This window comes from Tenrec ecaudatus, chromosome 4 (genome assembly GCF_050624435.1).
Source record: "Tenrec ecaudatus isolate mTenEca1 chromosome 4, mTenEca1.hap1, whole genome shotgun sequence".
Taxonomy (NCBI): Eukaryota; Metazoa; Chordata; class Mammalia; order Afrosoricida; family Tenrecidae; genus Tenrec; species Tenrec ecaudatus.
The window spans coordinates 73,896,972-73,919,067 of NC_134533.1; the positions used below are offsets into that span (position 1 = coordinate 73,896,972).

Below are 22,096 nucleotides of genomic sequence, written 5' to 3' on the forward strand. Positions count from 1 at the left end.
GATGAGGCTTACTACTCTGGTATTGAGTTACAGCCTTGGAAGCCCACAGTGATAGGCCTGCCTTGTCCTACAGGGTTGGTATGAGTCAGGATTGACTCAATGGCACTGAGTAACAGGTAAAACAAATGCATTACTGAGAGACTCTTATCTACAGACATCCACTAATGGCAGAGGCATGTCTAAACATTTTATTGGAAATAAATCTATGCATGTATAAACTGGAACCCTATTAGCTATACTTTTTGACCTACTCTCATATATGAATGCACTGAAATTTCTGATAACACAAAATGCTATCAAACTTTTCTTTACAACTAAACCCACTGCCATCAAGCTGATTTTAATTCACAGTGACCCTAAATAGGTTTTCTGAGGCTTTGTGAATCTCTCCCACAGAGAGGTTGGTGGATTTGACCTATGACTTTGTGGGCTAGCTTACCTAACAGCACCCCCCCCCCCCCCCGGGGCTCCTTAAACTCTTCTAGCTGTCGAGAATAGCCATAGTTTCTGGCCATGTGTGATCACGTGGATCTCTGCCTGGCTGCAGATAGTTCCTGTATGTGCATGCTGATTAGTTCTGCTGAATCCTTGAGGTGTTCTCTATAAAACTTATGGGGTTCTTTACATGTATGACCATCTCTCATGTATCTCACCTGTGTAATCTGGTCAACTAGGTCTCTTAAATCTCTTATCAATCTCTTCAGTTTAGGGAGTATGTCAGGCACCTTTATATCCTTCCTCCCTACACCAAGGAGAGATACTCTTAATATGCAGTAAACTGCAGCATTATTCGATTTGAGTCAATAGACAAACATCTCATTTCTCTCTCTTACAGCACTGCGTTTGTGGTTTACACTTTCAGTAACATTGGTGTACACTGCTGTCTTTAGTCAACTCCATTTTGGTTGATTCTCAAGTCCTTTCGGAGATCCTCTTTTCTTGCTTAAAGAAATTTCTTTTGTTCTTAGTTTGATTTATCTAAAATTGGAGGCAAGTTTTTATTTTCATTTGTCTAAAAACAACTTTATTTCAGTTAGATTATTAGAAGAAATTTTAGCTGAGTAGAGAATTATTTTTCTTCAACATCTTGAAAATACCTTTACTGCATTTGTAAGATATCAGCCATTTTAATTGTTGCTTCTTTGAGGGTAAAATTGTGGGTTTTTTCTGGCTATTTTTAAGATTTTCTTTTTGCCTTTCATATTCTTCAGGTTCTATAAGGATGTATTTTTTATCTTATCTTTATAAATATAGTAAGCTTAACTTTTGTGATTTTACTAACAAGAGCCTGTCTGATAACCCCTTTGGGTTTATTTTGCTTGTCTTTTCATATGCCCCTTAAACTTTGATTATGACCACAAAGCCTGTTACTCAGTGGTCTTTATTTCTGATTGACACTAAACTCTGACGAGTCCTTTCAGTCCCCAAAGGTTACCAAATGTGCAGCAATTCTTCTCAGATCTGCACAGGGTAAATGATGGGAGGTGGGATCAAATACATGGTCATCTCTGCCTTGGCAGTCATAAATTTTCAATCTATCCCCCCTCCTTTGTTTCTGGCGGCAGAATAAGTTAAGCACTAGGCTGATAATTGCAAGGTTGCAGGTTCAAACCTACCAGATAATCCACTGGAAACAGATGAGACTGTCAACTACTTTCATAAAGATTTAGTCACAGAAACCCTAAGGAGCAGTTCTTCTCTTTCGTACATGTAGTGTTGCTCTGCGTCAGAATCAACTCCCTGACCATGGGTTTTGCCTGAATGTACAGTAGGTTATAAATAGAGCTTTCTCTAGGACAGTGGTTCTCAACCTTCCTTATGCCGCGACCCTTTCATCTAGTTCCTCATGTTGTAGTGACCTCCAACCATAAAATTATTTTCATTGCTACTTCATAACTGCAATTTTGCTACTGTTGTGAATCGTAATGTAAACATCTGATATGTAGGATGTAGTTTCATTGTTACAAATTGAACATAATAATAACATAGTGATTCATCACAAAACAATAGGTAATTATCTATTGTGAAATATTTATTTCTAATTACAAATAAATGAAATTTTGTCCTGAAGCATGATGTAACATGGCAGTCTTCACGCCGGTTACTGGTATGTAGGCATATCTGTATGTGGACAGACCTGCCTGGAGACAGACAGAAGAACTGTGTCTTGGTTCTTAAGACCATCGAAAATATGTGTCTTCTTATGGTTTTAGGTGACCCTGTGAAAGGGTCATTTGACTGCCAAAGTGGTCTCAACCCACAGGTTGAGAATCGCTGCGTGGTACAAGTGGTAAACACTGGACTACTAATTGAAAGGATCTTAGTTTAAACTCTCCCAGAGGTGCTTTTAAAGTCAAGTGTAGCATTTCTGCTTTTGAAAGGTCATATTGAAAATGTTATGGGGTGGGTTCTTCTGTGCACACTTGAGGTTGCCATGAGTCAAATCAGAGTCAGAATTGATTGGAGAACAGAGCTGTCTCTGCCTTTCAGTCTCAGTTCTAATCTCCCTGTCCTTAGCCAGGCCATTTTGTTAGGGTTTTAATGGTTCAGCATTTTCAGTGGTCCTCAGTGGAACAGTTAGTTAACATTACCCAAGTCTGCTATTATCAGACCAAAACTTCACTCTGGAAAAATATGACAAGAAAAATAGAACTTTGGGTATAATTAGGTTTTTCTGTTGCTTAAGAAAATTTTATTTTAAGTATCTTAAGTCTGTAATGTTGACTTAGTTGTTTGAGTTTGCCATTAAAAATAAGTTTTCTGAAAACAAATATTTGTACAAGTGTTGAGGCATAGCTTCAGCACTCTGTGGGGGTTTCACAAAGTTTGTGGAAAAATGGAATTCAAAGATAATAGAATTTTTCCAACAACTTTTTGAAGCCCCATAGTATGTAGCTAAATTCACTAGGTTCTTTGTCCCAACCCGTGGGAACTTCAATGCGAACCCTGGAGGAGGGAGTGGGAATTGGGGGGACAAGAGACACGAGAAATGGAGACAAGACAGCAGTCTGATCAAGTCTCGTTTATTGAGTAAAAAACTACAGCTTATATAGGCCAGGGAAAGGGAAACAAGCCTCAGGTGGTTCCCTGAGAATAAATGGGGGAAGCAAGCCACAGGTGTTTCCCTGAGAACAATGACCGCAGAACAAACAGTTCCTGTGGAACCTTACAGAGCTCTGGCAATAAAGATCAAGACAATGGCCGGGCCTCATGTTTCCGGAAAGGCAAGGTTATGGCCGGGCCTCATGGCTCCGGACAGTTCTTCTTGTCCTTTTATAAATGACTGAGGTCTTATTTTCAATCTAGTAAATACCTACTTTTTTATATTGTGTTGATTAATCTAAAAACTTAATTTGTTTTCTGTTACAGGGAATACAGTGAGTAACCTGATTATGATCATACCTCCCCTCTTTGGTGCCATTCAGAGTGTCAAAGATGGACTGGAAAAGCGGTACCTTGCTTCTTATTTAGCACTCACAGGTATGTATAGCCCTTTGCCTGACAAATGATTAGAATATTCAGATTGCTGCTTTTCCTTACTTATTGTTCAAAATGTTTCTCTGATTTGTGGTAGTATACATCTTCACCACATTTAGGAATCTCTGAATTAAAACTCCATGAACCTTGCCAGTAAGTTGAACTGCATTTTGTATAACAACAACAACAAAACCATTAATTATTTCAAGCATATAAAAAGGAATAGCGGTAATAATATAATAACAAACAGCCATTTATCTTATACCCAGCTTTTCCATGTCAGATCTTACTAGTTTACAATATTTATTTCAGATTTTCTTTTTTTAAATAAGGAAATAAAGTACTACACATACAATTGAAGGATCTTTTGTTTTCCCACCTAGTCTTTTTCCCCATAATCTTCTGATCCAACCCCCCACAAAAGCTAAAATATATCCTGAATTGGATGTTCATCACCTTCTTTTGTATTCTTATGCTTGTATCTATCCTTAAAAAGTATATGTAGTGTGGTTTTGCATTTTTTTCTTCTTTTTTTAAAAACATTTTATTAGGGACTCATACAACTCTTATCACAATCCATACATACATCAATTGTGTAAAGCACATCTGTACATACTTTGCCTTCATCATTCTCAAAGCATTTGCTCTCCACTTAAGCCCTTTGCATCAGGTCCTGTTTTTTTCCCCCTCCCTCCCCGCTCCCTGCTCCCTCATGAGCCCTTGATAATTTATAAATTATTATTTTGTCATATCTTGCCCTGTCTGACGTCTCCCTTCACCCCCTTTTCTGTTGTCCATCCCCCAGGGAGGAGGTCACATGTAGATCCTTGTAATCGGTTCCCTCTTGGTTTTGCATATTTTAAGCCAAACTGTATCTCACCTTGTTCATCATATAACAACCCACCTCCACATTGTGTTTTAGACAGGAGATTGAACTTTACTGTATGTGTAGTTCTAATTTATTCTTTACTGTGTGTAGTATTCCATAATATGAATATAACACAGTTTAGATGTTCTCTTTATGTACATTTTCTCATTTTTGATAATACAAATAATGATAGATTGAACATTATTTTACATATCTCTTTGTGCTCATGTGAACATTTTCTAGGGTTATGCCTAAAAGTGTAATTCCTGGGTCATAAGTGTATGCATTCATCTCTGTCTTTATTTTTTTTAATTTTTTTTTGCATTTTTTTGTTTGTTTTATTTTATTTTATTTATTTATTTTTTCTCTGTCTTTAATAGATTGAGAGAAATTGCTCCCCATAATGGTTACCAATGTCCTTTCCATCCAGTTGTGTAGGTCCATTTGTTATTCCCTTTACCAAGATAAAAAAATAAACTCACTGCCATTGAGTTGCTTCCAACTCATACTGTGACTTTATGTAGCATTTCTTTAAGTGCTCTAGCTTTTTTGAAAATATTCAGTATAACAAATCTCCCCACCTTTTATTTTTCTTCAGATCTGCCTTGGCTTTTTAACCTGTTTGTCCTCCCTTATCAGTTTGAGCATCAATTTATCAAGTATAATTCGCCCTCGATCCCACTCAAATGAAAAGCCATATGGAACTTTGAATGAAATTATGTTACATTTATAGAGTAATTTAGGAGATACTGTGTTCTTGTATGAAGGACATATATAACTTCTATTTTTTTATTTTCATTTATGTCTTTCAATAAAAAATTTATAATTTCCTTTGGTCTTTTGCTATGTGTATTATTAACTGCATAACTTGCCCTCCCAAGTTCTCTTTCCTTTATTTATTTTAAATAATATTTTATTGTGTTTTAAGTGAAGGTTTGTTTACACAGTGAGATAGTTTATTGGACCAGCCTGGCCGATAAACACAAGTGAGATTAATTGAAGGGCAGAGAGATGAATGGCTCGGTGAGCCTCATCTTTCTTGTCTCTCTCTCTTTAATCATCGGACCAGTGTGTGGCTGCCTTGCTTGTTCTGTGCCTCAATTTAAAGGATACACTACTTGTGGGACACCTAGCCTGTGGACTGTGTCGCTGTAAGTTGAGGTCCCTTTAAGACCACATGAATGAAATTTATATCTCCAGAGCTGAGGACTGACAGTTGGTAACCTGGCTGACAGTTGGTGACCTGCCTTGCTGTTTGCTGCCTGTGCTGGGGATAGCCTAGCTCTCTCTCTCTACAGAGGACTACCTGATGGCCCTCAAGACTTGAAGGACTGCCAGTGTCTCACAACTCTCTCACGAGAGTGAGTTGCACTGAGCCATTTGTACTGCTTTATAATTTAACTGTTCATTTCTTGTATTATATATCAGTCTGTTTATAACTTAACTGTTCATTTCTTGTGTTATATATCTATCTATATATGTATATGTAGTTATCAGCAATCTGGTTTTATCTCTCTAGAGAATCCTGTCTAACACACACAGCAAATTAGATTTCCATTTCACAATCTGTATACTAAGTGTCCATGCTATTGGTTCCATTTTTTTCACATGTAGTCTTTTTTTAATCCAAATCATTTTATTAGAACCTAATCCAGACATCATATCATTCCATAGTTCAGTCATGTCAAGCAGTATTGTAAAATCATCACTACTACAATCAGTTTCAAAATATTTTCCTACTTCTGAAACTCATTGATATCATCTCTACCTTCCCCCCACGCCTTGCCTGCTGTACCCCCAGGAACCCTTATTCTAGTTATTGTCTGTGTTAGACCGGGATGACTAGAGAAACAAATCCAGGGACACTCATATGTATAAGAAAGAGGTTTATATCAAAGAGTAATTGTATATTAAGAAAATATCCTAGCCCAGTCTAGATTAAGCCGATAAGTCTGATACTAGTCCATAAACTTCAACCTTATGCAGCACATGCAATGATACAAAATGCAGGAAGATCACAGCCCAGTGGATGCAGTCTTATGGATCCAGTGGTGGTGGAAGCATCTCCATGGCTTTCCTAGGTCTCAGAGTGGCTCTATGTGGCTTGTCAAGCAGAAAGTGAAAGCCGAGGGGACAGTGTGTATGGCCCACCTCCAGGGAGAAAGAGAGAAGGAGGCCAGCCTTGGAAAACCATTTATCTTGGTTGCCTCCAATCAAGCTGTGACCTGATTGACAGGATAAACTCCACCTACATGTTCTTAGAGGAGCCATGTTGGCACAGGAAACCTAACTATCACATTATCTCCATACATTTCACCTATCCTAGTTTTCATATAGGAGCCCTGGTGGTGTAGTGGTTATACATTGGACTGTGAGCCATGTAGTCAGCAGTTCAAAACCACCAGCAGAAAGGCTACCATCAGTGGCAAAATATAATAGACACAAACCTCAATATGAAAAAAATCACAGAAAATATTAGAAACCAAATCAAGCACAAAATATATCAAAAAGAAGATCATATGAAAAGGTTTTAACCATTCAGGTTCAGATCACATTTTTTATTTTAATCTACTATAGTCATCTCTCCAGTAATCTCTGTTTGATAATCAGGTTATTCCTATCCCTCAATTATGGTTAGATGAAATCACTGGAGACTTATTCCTTGTGTAGATCCTGCAAATGTATTTTGGGCTTCTACTTTCATCCATAGCCTCTGCACACCAGAATCTTCTGATACTATTCCCTCCTTCGGGGGTTGTATTATATAATTTACAGTCTGTGTCTCACGGATGTTGGTGTGCTTCTTCCATGTGAATTTAGTAGATGTCTCACTTATATGACTGCTTGTTTGAAGACAAGCCTTTAAAATATTCTTTTTGATAGCCGGGCATCACCTGATTTCTTCACCACACTTTGCTACAGCACTCTTATCTTCTATGTTTCCTCTGTGAGGGTGAGTATTGAGCAGGGCCATGTCATAGGAACTAATTGTTCTTATTTTGGAGCTAGGATAAAGTGTGAGCCTAAAATCTATTCCTGAATCAATCTATCTATCTTTCTATCTATCTATCTATCTGCCTGCCTGCCTGCCTCTGGTTCACCTTAGAGAGATCCTTGTTAATGTATGGTATAGAATCTTAATGTTCATCTCCCTGGAGCATAAGGACCTACTGTTTATAGTGTTATTGATTGTTTAAAACACTTTTGAGAAAAGGAGATTGAACAAGTGTAGGCTAACTACATGTAATCTTAATACATAGATTATTGACTTGTACAGAATAAATCCTTACGTGACTGGATGCTTTATACAAACCATGGAAGTTAATGGTCAGGCGAAACTTACAATAATCACCACTGACCAATGTCAGACAGGTCTTTCAGAATAATACATATCTTATTACAGCAAGTAGGGCATTGAAGCAGTAAGTAAATGTTGGTCCAGTTATTGATAGTTCAGTACTCTTGGTATAGCTGTAGTTTCAATCTTAAGCCCTTAGGTTATAGGTGTGTTTGATGTAGAGCCTAGTTCCATGTTGCATCCCTATGGTATGGCCTGTCGAGTGTGTTGTGCACCTTGAAAACCCAGGGGTCACTGTTTTAGAAAACTATGGCACATGACCTGGATCCCTAGATACATAATTTGTTTGGATGCTATTGTAAATGACATTTTAAAAATTAGATTTTCTAGTTATCAGTCTTTAGTGTATAATCCTAACATTTTTCATTTATTAAAGTTGCTTCCACGAACTTTCAGAATTCAAATTTTTTTCTAATAGTTTTGAACATAAATTCTCTTAACTTATGTATAGTCATATTATTGCCATAAAAAATTTAATCCAACCTCAGGGATAAGGAAACAACAAGTGATCCAAAATCAATGGTGAGGAGGGTGTAGGAGGCCTGGTAAGACTTGATCAAAGGTAATGTAACTGAGAGGAATTACTGAAACCCAAATGTAAGCTGAGCATTATAATGGGACAAGAGGAAAGTAAAAGGAAATAGAGGAAAGAACTAAGAGGCAAAGGGCGTTTATAGTGGTTTAAATATAGGCATGTACATATGTAAATATATATATGACTATGGGAAAATAGGTTTATGTGCATATATTTATAGGTTTAGTATTAAGGTAGCACATAGACATTGGGCCTTGTATTTATTAGACAGGGTTCTATAGCGAGATAAAACCAGATTGCTGATAACTACATATACATATATAGATAGATATATAACACAAGAAATGAACAGTTAAATTATAAAGCAGTACAAATGGCTCAGTGCAACTCACTCTCGTGAGAGAGTTGTGAGACACTGGCAGTCCTTCAAGTCTTGAGGGCCATCAGGTAGTCCTCTGTAGAAAGAGTTAGGCTATCCCCAGCACAGGCAGCAAACAGCAAGGCAGGTCACCAACTGTCAGCTAGGTCACCAACTGTCAGTCCCCATCTCCAGAGATGTAAATTCCAATCTTGTGGTCTTAAAGGGACCTCAACTTACAGCGACACAGTCCACAGGCTAGGTGTCCCACAAGTAGTGTATCCTTTAAATTGAGGCACAGAACAAGCAAGGCAGCCACACACTGGTCCAATGATTAAAGAGAGAGAAGACAAGAAAAGTGAGGCTCACCGAGCCATTCATCTCTCAGGCCTCTTCTCAAGTACTCCCCCAATGCAAGAACACTTTGTTCTATTAACCTGGCATTCCATGATGCTCACCTTCCTGACAGGATCACTGAAGACAAAGCAGGTGCATAAGCAAATGTGGTGAAGAAAGTGGATGGTGCCTGGTTATCAAAAGATATAGCATCTGGGGTCTTAAAGCCTTGAAGATAACAAGTGGCCATCTAGCTCAGAAGCAACAAAACCCACATGGAAGAACACACCATCCTGTGTGATCAGAAGGTGTCTATGGGATCAGGTATCAGGCATCAAAGAATTCAAAATCATATCATTATGAATAAAGGAGAGTATGGAGTAGACACCGAAAGCCCATCTGTAGGCAACTGAACATCCACTTACAGCAGAAGGGTTGTAGGGAGAAGACAAGCCAGTCAAGGTGCAGTATAGCAATGATGAAACATACAGCTTTCCTCTAGTCCTTTAATGCTTCCTCCCCCATTATCATGATCCCAGTTGTGCCTTACAAATCTGGCTAGCCCAGAGGATGTACAGTGGTACAGTTAAGAGCTAGAAACAGGGAATCCAGGACAGATAAACTGTCAGGACCAATAATGAGAATAGCGATACCAGGAGGGGAAGAGGAAGGTGAGGGGAAAAGGAGGGAGCAGATCACAAGGATGTACATATAACACCCCTCACTGGGGTATGGACAGCACAAAAGTGGTTGAAGGGAGACATTGGACAGTGTAAGACATGATAAAATAATAATAATGTATAAATTATCAAGGGTTATTGGTGGGGAGGGTTGTTAGGAGCTGATTCCAAAGGCTCAAGTAGAAGGAAAACGTTTTGAGAATGATGGCAACAAATCTACAAATGTTTGACACAATGGATGTATGTATGGATTGTAATAAGAGTTGTATGAGCCCCCAATAAAATGATTTAGAAAAAAAATAAATTAATAAATGTTAAAAAGCAAAAAAAAGTAATCCTTCCCTCTCAACCCCTTTTTAAAAATATCTTGTGTTTGCTATGACTTCTATTACAAGTTTAATAGAGCATAGCTATAGTTGTCATCCTTATATTATTTTGATTTTAAAAGTAATTGTTCTAAGTTTCATCATTATATTTTTAAAAGTTCTTTTTTAAAGCATTCAAGATACATTGTATCAGATTAAGGATTTTTTTTTGTCTTGGCTTTTTAAAACCAGAGATTTTCAAATTTGTCTCATGATAACGTGGACATTTTCAGGTTTTAAGAAGTATAATTAATGGAGCCCTGGTGGCATAATGGTTATGCATTGGGTTGCTACTCACAAGGTCAGTAGTTTGAAACCACCAGCACAAGATGAGGCTTTCTACTCCTATAAAGAGTTACAGTCTTAGAAACCCACTGAGACAGCAGTTTCTACTCTGTCCTATAGGGTCCCCATGAGTCAAAATTGATTCAATGGCAGTGAGGCGTTGTTTTTTAGTTTTTAGTAGATTGAGGTTAAAATATAATGCCTTATCATTCAATCTTCTTTTAACCCCTTTTAAAGTAATATAAAAAAGAAAAGTGGAAGGCAGATATACATGGATTGAGCATCCTGTGAATCCCTTTTCTGGCCAAGGACCAGGGATGTTAATAACTGCTAGTGAGCCGAGGGCAATGGAAAGTGGATTATTGCAGAACCAGTTAGGTGAAAAGCTGATAGTTTATTTGATTTGCCTTTTGACCTATTAAAACAATTTTTTTAAATTTCCTGCTTGCTTTTTGAACTTGTAAATTATATAGCATGATGAGTGCTCATCTAGTTGATCAATATTCAGAGTTCCACATTAAGATATAAAACATTTTTACTGATAGACTTGTTTGGGGCCATTTTATTTAGGCCCTGCACTTCTGGGTACATTAGGAATATTGGCATATAATTTTCCTCATAGTTTTCTAACAAGGCTTGTACATGTATTAGATCCATTATTGAGTTGAGAAGTATTCTGTCATTTTTTTTCCATCAGACAATATGTTGTATGAATGTTTTGTAGAATTTCTTATAAAACTGTTTAGACTAAGGATTCTCTCTCTTATTTTTGTGATTTTATTTAAACTGATCAATTTTTTATAGTTATGGATCTACTCAGTATTCTTTTTCTTACTAATTTTATCTACTTCATCTAACCTTTCAGTTTCAGAGTTGTCACAAGTTATTCTTCATTTTTCCCATTTCCCCCTGGTATTTCTTAATTTGTTGCTATGACCTTTTTGTTTCTAATATTATTTGGTTGTTTTTTTTTCTCTCCTTTTTTTTTTGTGTGTCCCCTGGTTAGAGAGTGGTCTATTTTAATGGACTTTCTTAAGAAGTAGCATCTGATTTCATTTATCTGTTGTAAATCTTTGTTTGCTGTTTTATTCATTTATATTAATGCCAACCCTTCTTTTTTGTGTAGTGTATTGTTCTAACTTCTTGAATTAAAATTTAATTGATCAGTTTTAATACAAATATTTAAATTTTGTATAACACATCGACAGTTTCTCTTAAGTTTCAATGTATGGTATTTTTATTATCATTCAAAATAATTGCACTGTCGTGATAGAATATAGTATGAATGACACCTTTTTTTTGGTTAGGACTTGAATTTCTGTGAATATTCTGTGGTGTGTCGCTACAAAAATTTGTTCTCTCATTGTTGAATTTAGAACTCTAAATACATAATAAGATCAAGTTTATGAATTCTATTGTTCCTTCTATCTTCCTAATCTTTCCTTGTTTTATTATGTTAAATTCACAACTATAATGAGGATACTTTCAGTTTCTCCCTGTCAATGTCAATGTTTACTTGATGTTTCTAATTATGCTTTTAGGTAAATGGCCTTAAAATGTTAGTGAGAAAATTCCATTGTCTTTTACTCCCATTTCCCATGAATATTAAAAATATTTTATTGATATATAATTCACACATGGTTTATATAATTCATATACCATACAATTCAGTGGTTTAAACATATTAAAAAGAGTTGTGCAATCATTGTCACAATCTGTTTTAGAACATTGGCTTCACTCTTGTACTTATTATTATCTCCCCATTTCCCTCAACCTCCGTAGCCATAACCATAAGAAACTATTAATCTAGTTTACTGTCTCTATAGATTTACCTTTCCTAGATTTCATATAAAGGAAATCATTAAAAAACAAAACAAAAACCAAACCCAATATCAAAAAACACAGAAAACTCTCAATCTAGAAGAAAACAAAATAATAAAAACTAGAATAAAAAAATGAGCCAAACGGGAAAAATTATAAAGTATTAAATTTTAACCTAACATCCATATTAATCCACTTTCCAATGCGCTGTGTTTGAAAACAAGGCTGATCACATCCCTGGTCCATGGTCAGAAGATACTCATCAGAGGCTTAATCCAGTGAAAGCGCCAAGTCCATTTGCAGCATTCCCTACATATATTGAGCCCCTGGAGAATCACCTCTTATCTATTGCCTTTTGCAAACTAGGTGCTCAGAATTTAAGCTCCAATACTGCTCCCTCCTCTGACTTTGTGTTTTAGTATTTACTGTCCTTAGATTACACAGGCTGGTGAGCTGCGTCTGTGTGGATTTCGTTGACATATCACTTATCAGATGGCTACTTGTTTTAAGACAAGGTTAAAGACCCCAGACACTATTCTTTCTGATAGCTGGGCTCCATCTGATTTCTTCACCACATTTTGCTACAGCATCTATATCTTCAGTGATCTCTTCATGAATGCAAGTATCAACTAAATCCACGTGATAAGGACTGTGATGAGACCAGAGTTTACGATTGTGGGAGCTCAAACTGCATTCCTATATCTATGGTTTATACATATATCCCTGGTTTACTTTACAGCTGTCGTTATTACTTTATTGGGGAATATTTTAAATTATCTGTATGAGCATAAGGTAATTCTTTTGATAGTATCATTAATTTAGCTGGTGGTATAGAATTTAAAATACTGTTGAGAAAAGGAAAGTATATATGTTTAGTCAGTTTTTTAGACTAAAATACATGGATTGTTGACTTATAAACCTTAAAAACTTAAGTGATTGGATACTATTTATACAAATGATAAGAGTTGGAGATGGGGCAAAACATTCACTATTACTCATTCCCTAATGCAGAGCTATGCCTGCTGGACTAAGACATGTCATAAAGAAACAAATATAGTTTGAAAATAGCAAATATATGATAGTCTTAAGTTGCCAATCATTGGGCATCTTCAAAGCTAGATTTTTGAACCAGAGTCCAATGACTTCCAAATCCACAACTTTAGCATAGTTGTCATCTGCTTCTTCCCCCACTAGAACGTTTCAGCCTTTAAGTCAAACAGATTATTTTGGCTCCTTTAATCTGCTACAGGTATATTTAAGGAAAAGTCAAGTTTGCTTGGTGAGGTTTCCAAATCGGATCCTTCTGGTGTGGCCTCTGAAGGACATTTTTCATCTCGAAAGGACAAAGTCTCCAAAGTCTGGATAGAAACCTCATCAAAAGTACCTGATTAGGAACATAACACAGGGCTCATTCTGCCATTGGGGGGAGGGGGTGTCTATAGAAGTAATTTTGTATTTTCCTCATGGCAGGTTACTTCTTGTTATGAACCTTTTTAATAAGCTCCATTCAATATAGTGCATTTATTTTCTTAAATTTGGAATAATTAAAGCAATTATCTATGCTTTTCAGATCATGTAATCAAACTCATAGAAACATACATAGTATAATTTGTCTTGACTATAAAATATCACTGCAGTTTATATAGCAAGAACATTAAAAAAAAACATCCTCATCCCATCTCACTTAAGAAACAAAATGAAGAGTGATAAAAAGATGATATGTGAAGATTCAAATAGATTGTGAGCACTTTGGTTAATGACTTGGTTAATTGGTATCTTTGTGCTCTTATTTTTAAAATGAATTTCTAATAGTGAATTAGACCAGGGTTTACATTTAAGGTATCAACTCTGCATTCAACAGTTCAAACCACGTTCGAAGCATTCTTGTGTATATGTGGCATATAATTACAATATTCTTAATAAAATTTTCCTTTACCATCATGGGCTGAGTATTCCTAACTTAAATTCAAACTTATATATATATATATTTTACCATTTTATTAGGGGTTCATACAACTCTTATCACAATCCATACATATACATACATCAATTGTATAAAGCACATCTGTACATTCTTTTCCCTAATCATTTTTTTCTCCTCTTTTCTTATATTTTATTAGGGACTCACACCTCTTATCACAATCCATACATATACATACATCAATTGTATAAAGCACATCCGTACATTCTTTGCCCTAATCACTCTCAAAGCATTTGCTCTCCACTTAAGCCCTTTGCATCAGGTCGTCTTTTTCTTTTCCCCTATATTTTTTTAATTAGAGACAATTTTGTCGTATGTTAATATAAGTATATCACCTTTCTTTTTATTGCTTTTTGCCTAGAATATACAGGTAGTCTCCAATTTATGAAAGGGCTGTGTCGCAACAATTAATCCATTATAAATCAGTTTTGACTGAAGTCAAATGCCTAATTTTAAAACATATTACTGCCTTTATAAACTCAGCAAAATGCATTTACAAATTTAAACTCTATTTTAATCTCTAGGCATTGGAAACATTACATCTGAAATGATGACATCAGTTAATCATGTGCTAAAACACTGTGTATTGTACATTTTGCTAAAAATTCCATGTACCAAAACAAAGCAAACAAAGGAAGAGTTGTAAGTGGACTGGGTAACCCGGATACTTCATGAGTAGGGGATGACCTGTGTGTGTGTATTTCTTACAGATATTAGCATCCTTTTCACGTTTACCCTTTCCGCTTCACTTTGTTTTCAGACAGTGGTTCTCAACCTGTGGGTTGCGACCACTTTGGGGGCCAAACGACCCTTTCACAGGGATCACCTGATTCATAACAGTAGCAAAATGATAGTTATGAAGTAGCAACGAAAATAATTTTATGGTTGCAGGGTAACCCCAACATGAGGAACTGTATGAAAGGGCCACAGCATTAGGAAGGTTAAGAACCACTATTTTAAGGGGTCTGATAAAGAATCTATAAGGAGCCATGGTGACACTGGAATGTGTTGGGCTGCAAACCACAAAGTTAGCTGTACAAAATCATTACTTGCTCTGTGGGAGAAAGATGTATGCTCCTGTAAAGATTTACTGCTTTGGAAACCTATATAGCAGTGGTTCTCAACCTTCCTAATGCTGCAACCCTTTAATACAGTTCCTCATGTTGTGGTGACCCCAACCATAAAATTATTTTCATTGCTACTTCGTAATTGTAATTTTTCTACTGTTATGAATCAGGTGACCCCTGTGAAAGGGTTGTTCAACCACCCCCCTTCTCCCAAAAAAAGGGGTCACAACTCACTGGTTGAGAATCACTGCTAATTAGTGCTAAGTGTTCCAGCTGCTAACCACAAGATCAGCAGTTCGAAACCACCAGCTGCTCTGTGGGAGAAAAACGGGCTTTCTGAAAAAAGTTACTGTTTGTTGTTAGGTGCCATTGAATAGGTTCCGACCCAGAGCAACTTTATGTACAACATAACAAACCAGTGCCCAGTCCTGCACCCTCTGCACAATTGTTCCGATGTTTGAGGCCATTGTTACAGCCATGGTGTCGATCCATTTCCATACAGGCCTTCCTCTACCAAACATGATGTCTGACCCTCTACTTCGCTGACCTTCTACCAAACATGATGTCTTTCTCTAGGCACTGGTCTCTCCTGACAACATGTCCAAAGTATATAAGATGAATTCTCGTCATCCTTGTCTCCAAGGCTGTAACGAGTTATGGCTTCAGAAACTCGTGGGTGTAGTTCTACCCTGCCCTTCAGGGTCACTGTGAATTGGAATCGACTCATTGCAGAGTGATCGATCAGAATCAATTAGATGGCAGTGGGTTTGGTTGGGCTTGAACACATAGATGGATTTTCTTTATCCAATTGATTATATATTGTGGTGGTGTAGTAGTTAAGCATTGGGCTGCCATCTGCCAAGTAGAACAGTTCAAAACAATCAGCCCCTCTGCAAGAGAAAGGGTTTTCTTTCCCTGTAAAGCATTGCATTCTTGAAACCTCACAGGGGCAGTTCTACTCGGCCCGATGTGGGCACTGTGATTTGCCTTTGAGTCCATGGCAGTGGTCACATCAAGCTGTGCCAGGCCTGTTCTGTTTTTTTTTGGTTATCATTTCATTTTGGAACTTAGATGTACTTCCTGACTCATCCAGTTACTTTATTGAGTGACTCAATATTTAAGGGAAGGAATGGCAAGAAGTGGGGTAAAAAAGGTAAACAAAAGACTTACTTGATGGAGGAGTGTGAACTATATCAAGCAGGTGATTGGAAGCATTTTTCTATTTTTCCAGGGAAATTCTAGGCAAGTCATTTAACCTTATGAACCCTCCCCACCTATAAAATGTAAATGATACCTTTTTTTAATGTTGTTTTAGAATCGATTCCAATGGAGAATAACCTTCTAGGACAAAATCGACCTGTCCCGTATGGTTACAAGGCTGTAACATTTACAGAAGTTAACTGCACATCTTTCCCCAACAGAGCCACAGATGTATTGAATCCCCAGCCGAGCGCTTAACTACTGCACCACCAGGGCTTCTAACATCATCAATATGATAATATTTAATAAGATTTGTATGAAACTTGTCTGGAAATGAAATAACATGAAAAAGTTGTGTAAAATCTTTCATATGAAACAGGCAAAATCACTGTCTACTCTTTTATAATTCCTCACTGCTGCCATTGTGAATTTTCAAAAACAAAATTCATACCATTCTAGATTAAAATCCCATATGACTGCCGACAGCCTTCAGGAAATTCCTTGGCACTTCTTAAAAGTCCATCATGATATGGTCTCAATCTACCTGTAAAAAGGAATGACATGGGGGCCACAGCTGACCTCTTCTGGCTCCCTAGACTGATAGCCACAAGACAGAGGTCAGATATGCCCCATTCTCTGACCATCCCTCTCAAGGCACTCTGCTTCTCAGTTGGATTCTAGCATTCAGTGCAGTGGTCGGTCACACAGTACTCACAGATTATGCTCATGATTATGGGACTTATCAGGAAAATGAACTGGTTATAACTCGGTGAAAAATGTTTAGGGTACGGTAGTTCAGTTAGGATAGTTTCTTCTCTGGCTCCCAGCCTCTTGGCATGGCCTCTGACCTTCTCAAGCATTGTTACAAAGCTCTTTTAAAAGGGCTGCCAAATAATGCCCAAAGGATACGCCACTCCACTGTACCTGAGGACATCCAGCAGCTCCAGCTCCTTGGGCTAGCAAATCCAGCTTCCCTACTTAAGGTCTTAGAAGCACCTCACTCCACCAACCAGAAGTACTCAGCTTTGTTTGCTCTGTGGACTGAGAAGTCCACTGTTCTGTATCATGCTCTCGTTCCTGGTTCTGATGCTGTTTCGCCTCTGCCACTCCTTGGGTATCACAGCTGTTTTCTGCATCAAGGAGGCTCAATGGGCAAGGATCTCAGGGTCCAAAGGACACATTTCAATCCTTGGTCTTCTCTTTTACTGGTAATCAGATTGCCCCTTACTGCTTCTGAGATGATTATTTTATAACAGCAGGATGTCCATCACAATTAACTCTGTTAACAATCACTCAGAGCTGAATCATGTAACCCAAACAGAATCTTGTCCCACTTTTTTAACCTGACCTCTCAGGAAAGTGGAGGTCATTTGTTGGGAGTAACAAAGGCCATATTAATCATTCACTGCATTGCAGTGCCTTTCTACCACCATCCTGCCCTACTTGCCTAAGTTTGGTCAATTTTAGGCATAGAAACATAAAAATTATAAATGCTCATTTAACCACTTAACAAATGTTTATTGACTATTTATGAATATCATTGTGTATTATTTTAGGCACTTAGACTATATCAGTGTATAAAACTTGTAAACCAACTTCTCCATTCTTTAAAGTATTTCTTTCTACCTATTTCCTCTATCTGTGAGGCAGGGATTGTAACTTAGTCAGCTTTGTATGCCAATTGTCTGGCATATAGTGATCTTCAGTAAGTACTGGATGCATGGATTGATGAGCTTTATCAGAGCCTACCATAGGAAAATCACTTCTTCCATGTTCCTGCTTTATCATAATAAACAAAAACTTAGTAAAGCAAGTAGATTTCAATTTCTTTCACATAGTTCTAATCATCTTTTAGCCCAAGATAGATAATGGGGGGAAAAAAACCTGTAAGCTATAGAGTATCCTATCATATTCTGCTGTGTTAGATTAGTTCTTATATATAATAGAACATTATTTTACAGAGGTGTTCCTAGATGGTTCATTCATTTAATGGGCTCAACTGCTAACAGGAAAGATGACAATTTGAGTCCATAAAGAGATGATAGCAAAGCTCTGGCATTCTGTTTCCAAAAAGTCAGCTATGAAAATGCCATGAAGCCCAGTTCTACTTGGACTCACACAGGGTCACCAGGCTTCAGAATTGACGTGATACTAATTGATAACAAACTCTGTATGCATTTATGTTTTTAAGAATTCCCCGTGATGATATATATCCAACAATTCAAATTTAATTGTGTGAAAGGTTATTTATTTCAAGGTTATTTAAGCCTATACATAAGAAGTTGTTTGAATAAACTAGCACATTCACGCAGAAAGAATGAGTACCATCTCTGTCTCTGAACTTATCTGAAGTGATATATAGGATGTGTCATTAAACAAAAGATACAGAATGTAAAATGACATACTTGATATGCTGCTATTTTTCTTAAGCAAAAAGGGGTAAATAAATTATGTAGACACCAGCTTTTTTTGTCCCCAAAGAAATACAGACAAACTAAAAATAATGAAATCTGTTACTGCACAGGGTAGGTTAATGGGGTGTAAAGGATGGAGAAAGTAATGACAGTACCTGAGTTCTCACTTTTGGAACTGTGTTATTATTTCACATATTTGAAGCATAATATTAGATCAACCAGGGCACGGGAAATTGGAAAACCAATGAACTGTACAGTATATCAAAAGGAGACCATAAACGTACAGAATGAAAACAAAAGAACTAACCCAAGTAACTTTGAAATTAGTACTCTTCATATATACCTCTGTCCTGAAAATAAAAGAACTGTAAAGAAATCTTGACCCTCACTTAGTATGTTTATTATTAATAGTTGTATGAGTATACAAGTTCTGAAGCATTTGTGTGTGTGTGTACTTTAGAGTTGAACAAATACACTAGTACTGTTGGGAGTTAGGGTTCTCATGGGAGAAGGATGATACAACTTTGGAATGGGGGAAGACAAGAAAGACCCCAGTGAGGTGGAATTGGAATTAACAATGTCAACATGTTTTGTTTTGTTAATCTTACAAGTGTTCTATCCTTGAAAGAGGTTTGGGAGCAGTGACTGTTTAGTAGCAATGCACATGCCTCCATACTGGGTTTAGTGTTTAAAAACATTTCTTCACTAAAAGGAACTAACGTGGGTTTTTGTTTTGTTTTGTTTTTGAGAAATGGCTGTTTCCTAGACTGAGGCAGGAAAGATGTATCTAGAACATCTTGTCAAGTAAGAGTGTGCATACAACAATGAATGGATCGTGCCAAGATATACAAAACCCAGCTTGGCCAAGCCTGGGACAGTTTGAGCTTCCAAGTGGAAAATGACATGACGTAAAGTAGACTTTCTACCCTAGAATGTTAAAAATACAAACTGTTAAATATAATACTCATGGCAGCCACTAAGAAAATATCTAAAAGTACATATACAAAGGAAAGGAGAGGAGAGCCAACTAGCTCATGATAATGAACCAATGAAGCATAAAAGACAAAGGCAAAGAAAGCAACACACACACACACACACACAAATGGTGGAAGTATGTTACATATTGGTAATTAAAGTGAATTAAATGTGATTGGGCTAAATGCTCCAATCAGAAGCTTGAGAGGGGCAGGATTAATAACAAAAAAAGGATCCAACTATATACTATTTAAAGGAGACACATTTTAAATTCCAGGACACACACAGATTGAAAATAAAAGGATGGGTGAATGCAATAACCAAAAGAGAGCTAGGGTGGCAATTTTAATTTAAGATAAAATAATACCGAAATTTAACACTTTCATGACCCATGGGCATATGTCACTCACCAACATTTTCAACCTTTCATGTTTTTTGGAAGGCTGCTAGCTCAGTTGTGGTATGTGCTACTACCTGGCATAACTTCAAGAATCAAAGAAATGGACCTCACTCTACCAGTTCTACCACTTGGGACATGTAGATATACACCATATAATAATCAAACCCCTAGTACTTCAAAAATATTCCTTGAGTTTAGCAAACCTTCTATTAACTGAAGATGCATGGCACCAACAAAAAGTTCAAAGCAGAAAACAACTCAGTCATAAAAGGGCTAAGAGAAAATCTTTCAGAAGAGATAAAGATAAATGTGATACAATGATAAAAAGGATCAATTAAGACAATTTAATCATAAATATATTTGCACCCTGCATCAGGTCACTTAACTATATAAAGCACCATTGAGAGACTTGAAGGCAGAAACTGATACACTATAATAATAGTTGGAGATTGCATTATCCTTTCAATAGATGATGGACAGAAGATTAGCAAGAAAATAGAGGACCTGAGTGACACATTAAACCAACCAGCTGTTACAGACATATATAGAACACCCAGCAGCACTTTATATATTGTACTGTAGTGTATATAGATCATTCACCAGGATAGACTATATAAAGCAAATCTTGAGAAAAATTTTAAAGTTGAAATTATGAAAAATGATTTTTCTGATCAGAATGGAATAAAGCTAGCATGGGAAGGAAAATACCCTGGAAAGTATTCAACATATGGAAATTAAGCAATAGACTATAAAACTACAAGTGGGGCAATAGAGAAATAAAAAAATGTCAGCATTGAATGAACATAAAAGCACAACATACCAAAAGTTAGGGAATGCAGTACTAAGAAGAAACTTAAAGTAATAAATGCTTACGTGATATAAGAAAAAAAAATCTCAAATCAACAGCCTAACCCAACAACTCCAGAAGCTAGAAAGAGTAGAGCAAATTAATCAGCCAAAACCTATCATAAGATATGGGAGATGTCGGGCAGTGTAAGATATGATAAAATAATTTATAAATTATCAAGGGTTCATGGGGAGTGGGCGGGGCGGGGTGAAGAAGAATGAGGAGCTGATTTCCAGGAGCCCAAACAGAAAGCAAGAGTTTTGAGAATGATGAGGGCAACGAATGTATAAGTGTGTTTACACAATTGATGTATGTGTGGATTGTGATAAGAGTTGTATGAGCCCCAATAAATGATTTTTAAAAAAGACATTGTATACACTTAAATATAGAAATGAGGCCCCAGTAAAATCATTTTTAAAAAGGGGGAAAACTATCATAAATGAAACAACAGGTCACAACAAAAAACAATAGAAACTAAAACCAGAAGTTGGCTCTTTGACAAGATCTGTAAAATTGGAAATCCTTTAGATACCAAAGAAAAATGCAAATAACCAAAATAATATACTGACCTGAAATAGAGTATAATGACAAACCATTATGACTATGTATGGCAACAAACTAGATAACCTAGATGGAATAACCAAATTGGAAGCACCTACCAAAATTGACTCAAGAGGAAATAGAAAGTCTGAGTAGAACCAAAAATGAAGAGATTCAATCAGTGATCAAAAACCTCCCAAGGGAGGGAAAGAAATCTTGATCCAAATGACTTCACTGGGAAATTCCACAAAACATGTAGAAGAAAATGGACACAAATACTGTTTGAACTTTTCTAAAACTTTAAATTCATTATATGTCCTGATTTTAAAACATTCTATACAGCTATAGTACTCAATACATTGATTACTTCATTCTATGAAGTATGTGTAAGCTAGATCCCCAAACCAAAGAAAGACCCCACACAAAAAAGAAAACTACAAGTCAGTATCTTACATGACTTAAAAAACTCAAGCCATAGAGTCCTGACTCATAGTTAAACCTACAGGACAGGGTAGACCTGCCCTTATTGATTTCAGAGACAAACTCTTCAAAGTGCCAATCTTATGGTTCACAGGCAAACTTGTAACCA

At 36.7% G+C, this 22,096-nt stretch overlaps 1 protein-coding gene across 1 annotated transcript in view; it reads left to right on the plus strand.

Moving 5' to 3' along the window:
* ACER3 (alkaline ceramidase 3) overlaps window positions 1-22,096 on the plus strand; it is a 130,029-nt gene that overhangs the window by 39,692 nt on the left and 68,241 nt on the right. Inside the window, exon 2 of the mRNA XM_075546323.1 lies at window positions 3,370-3,480. Within this exon, the coding sequence (XP_075402438.1) occupies window positions 3,370-3,480 (111 nt within the window). The remainder of the gene's footprint in view (window positions 1-3,369; window positions 3,481-22,096) is intronic.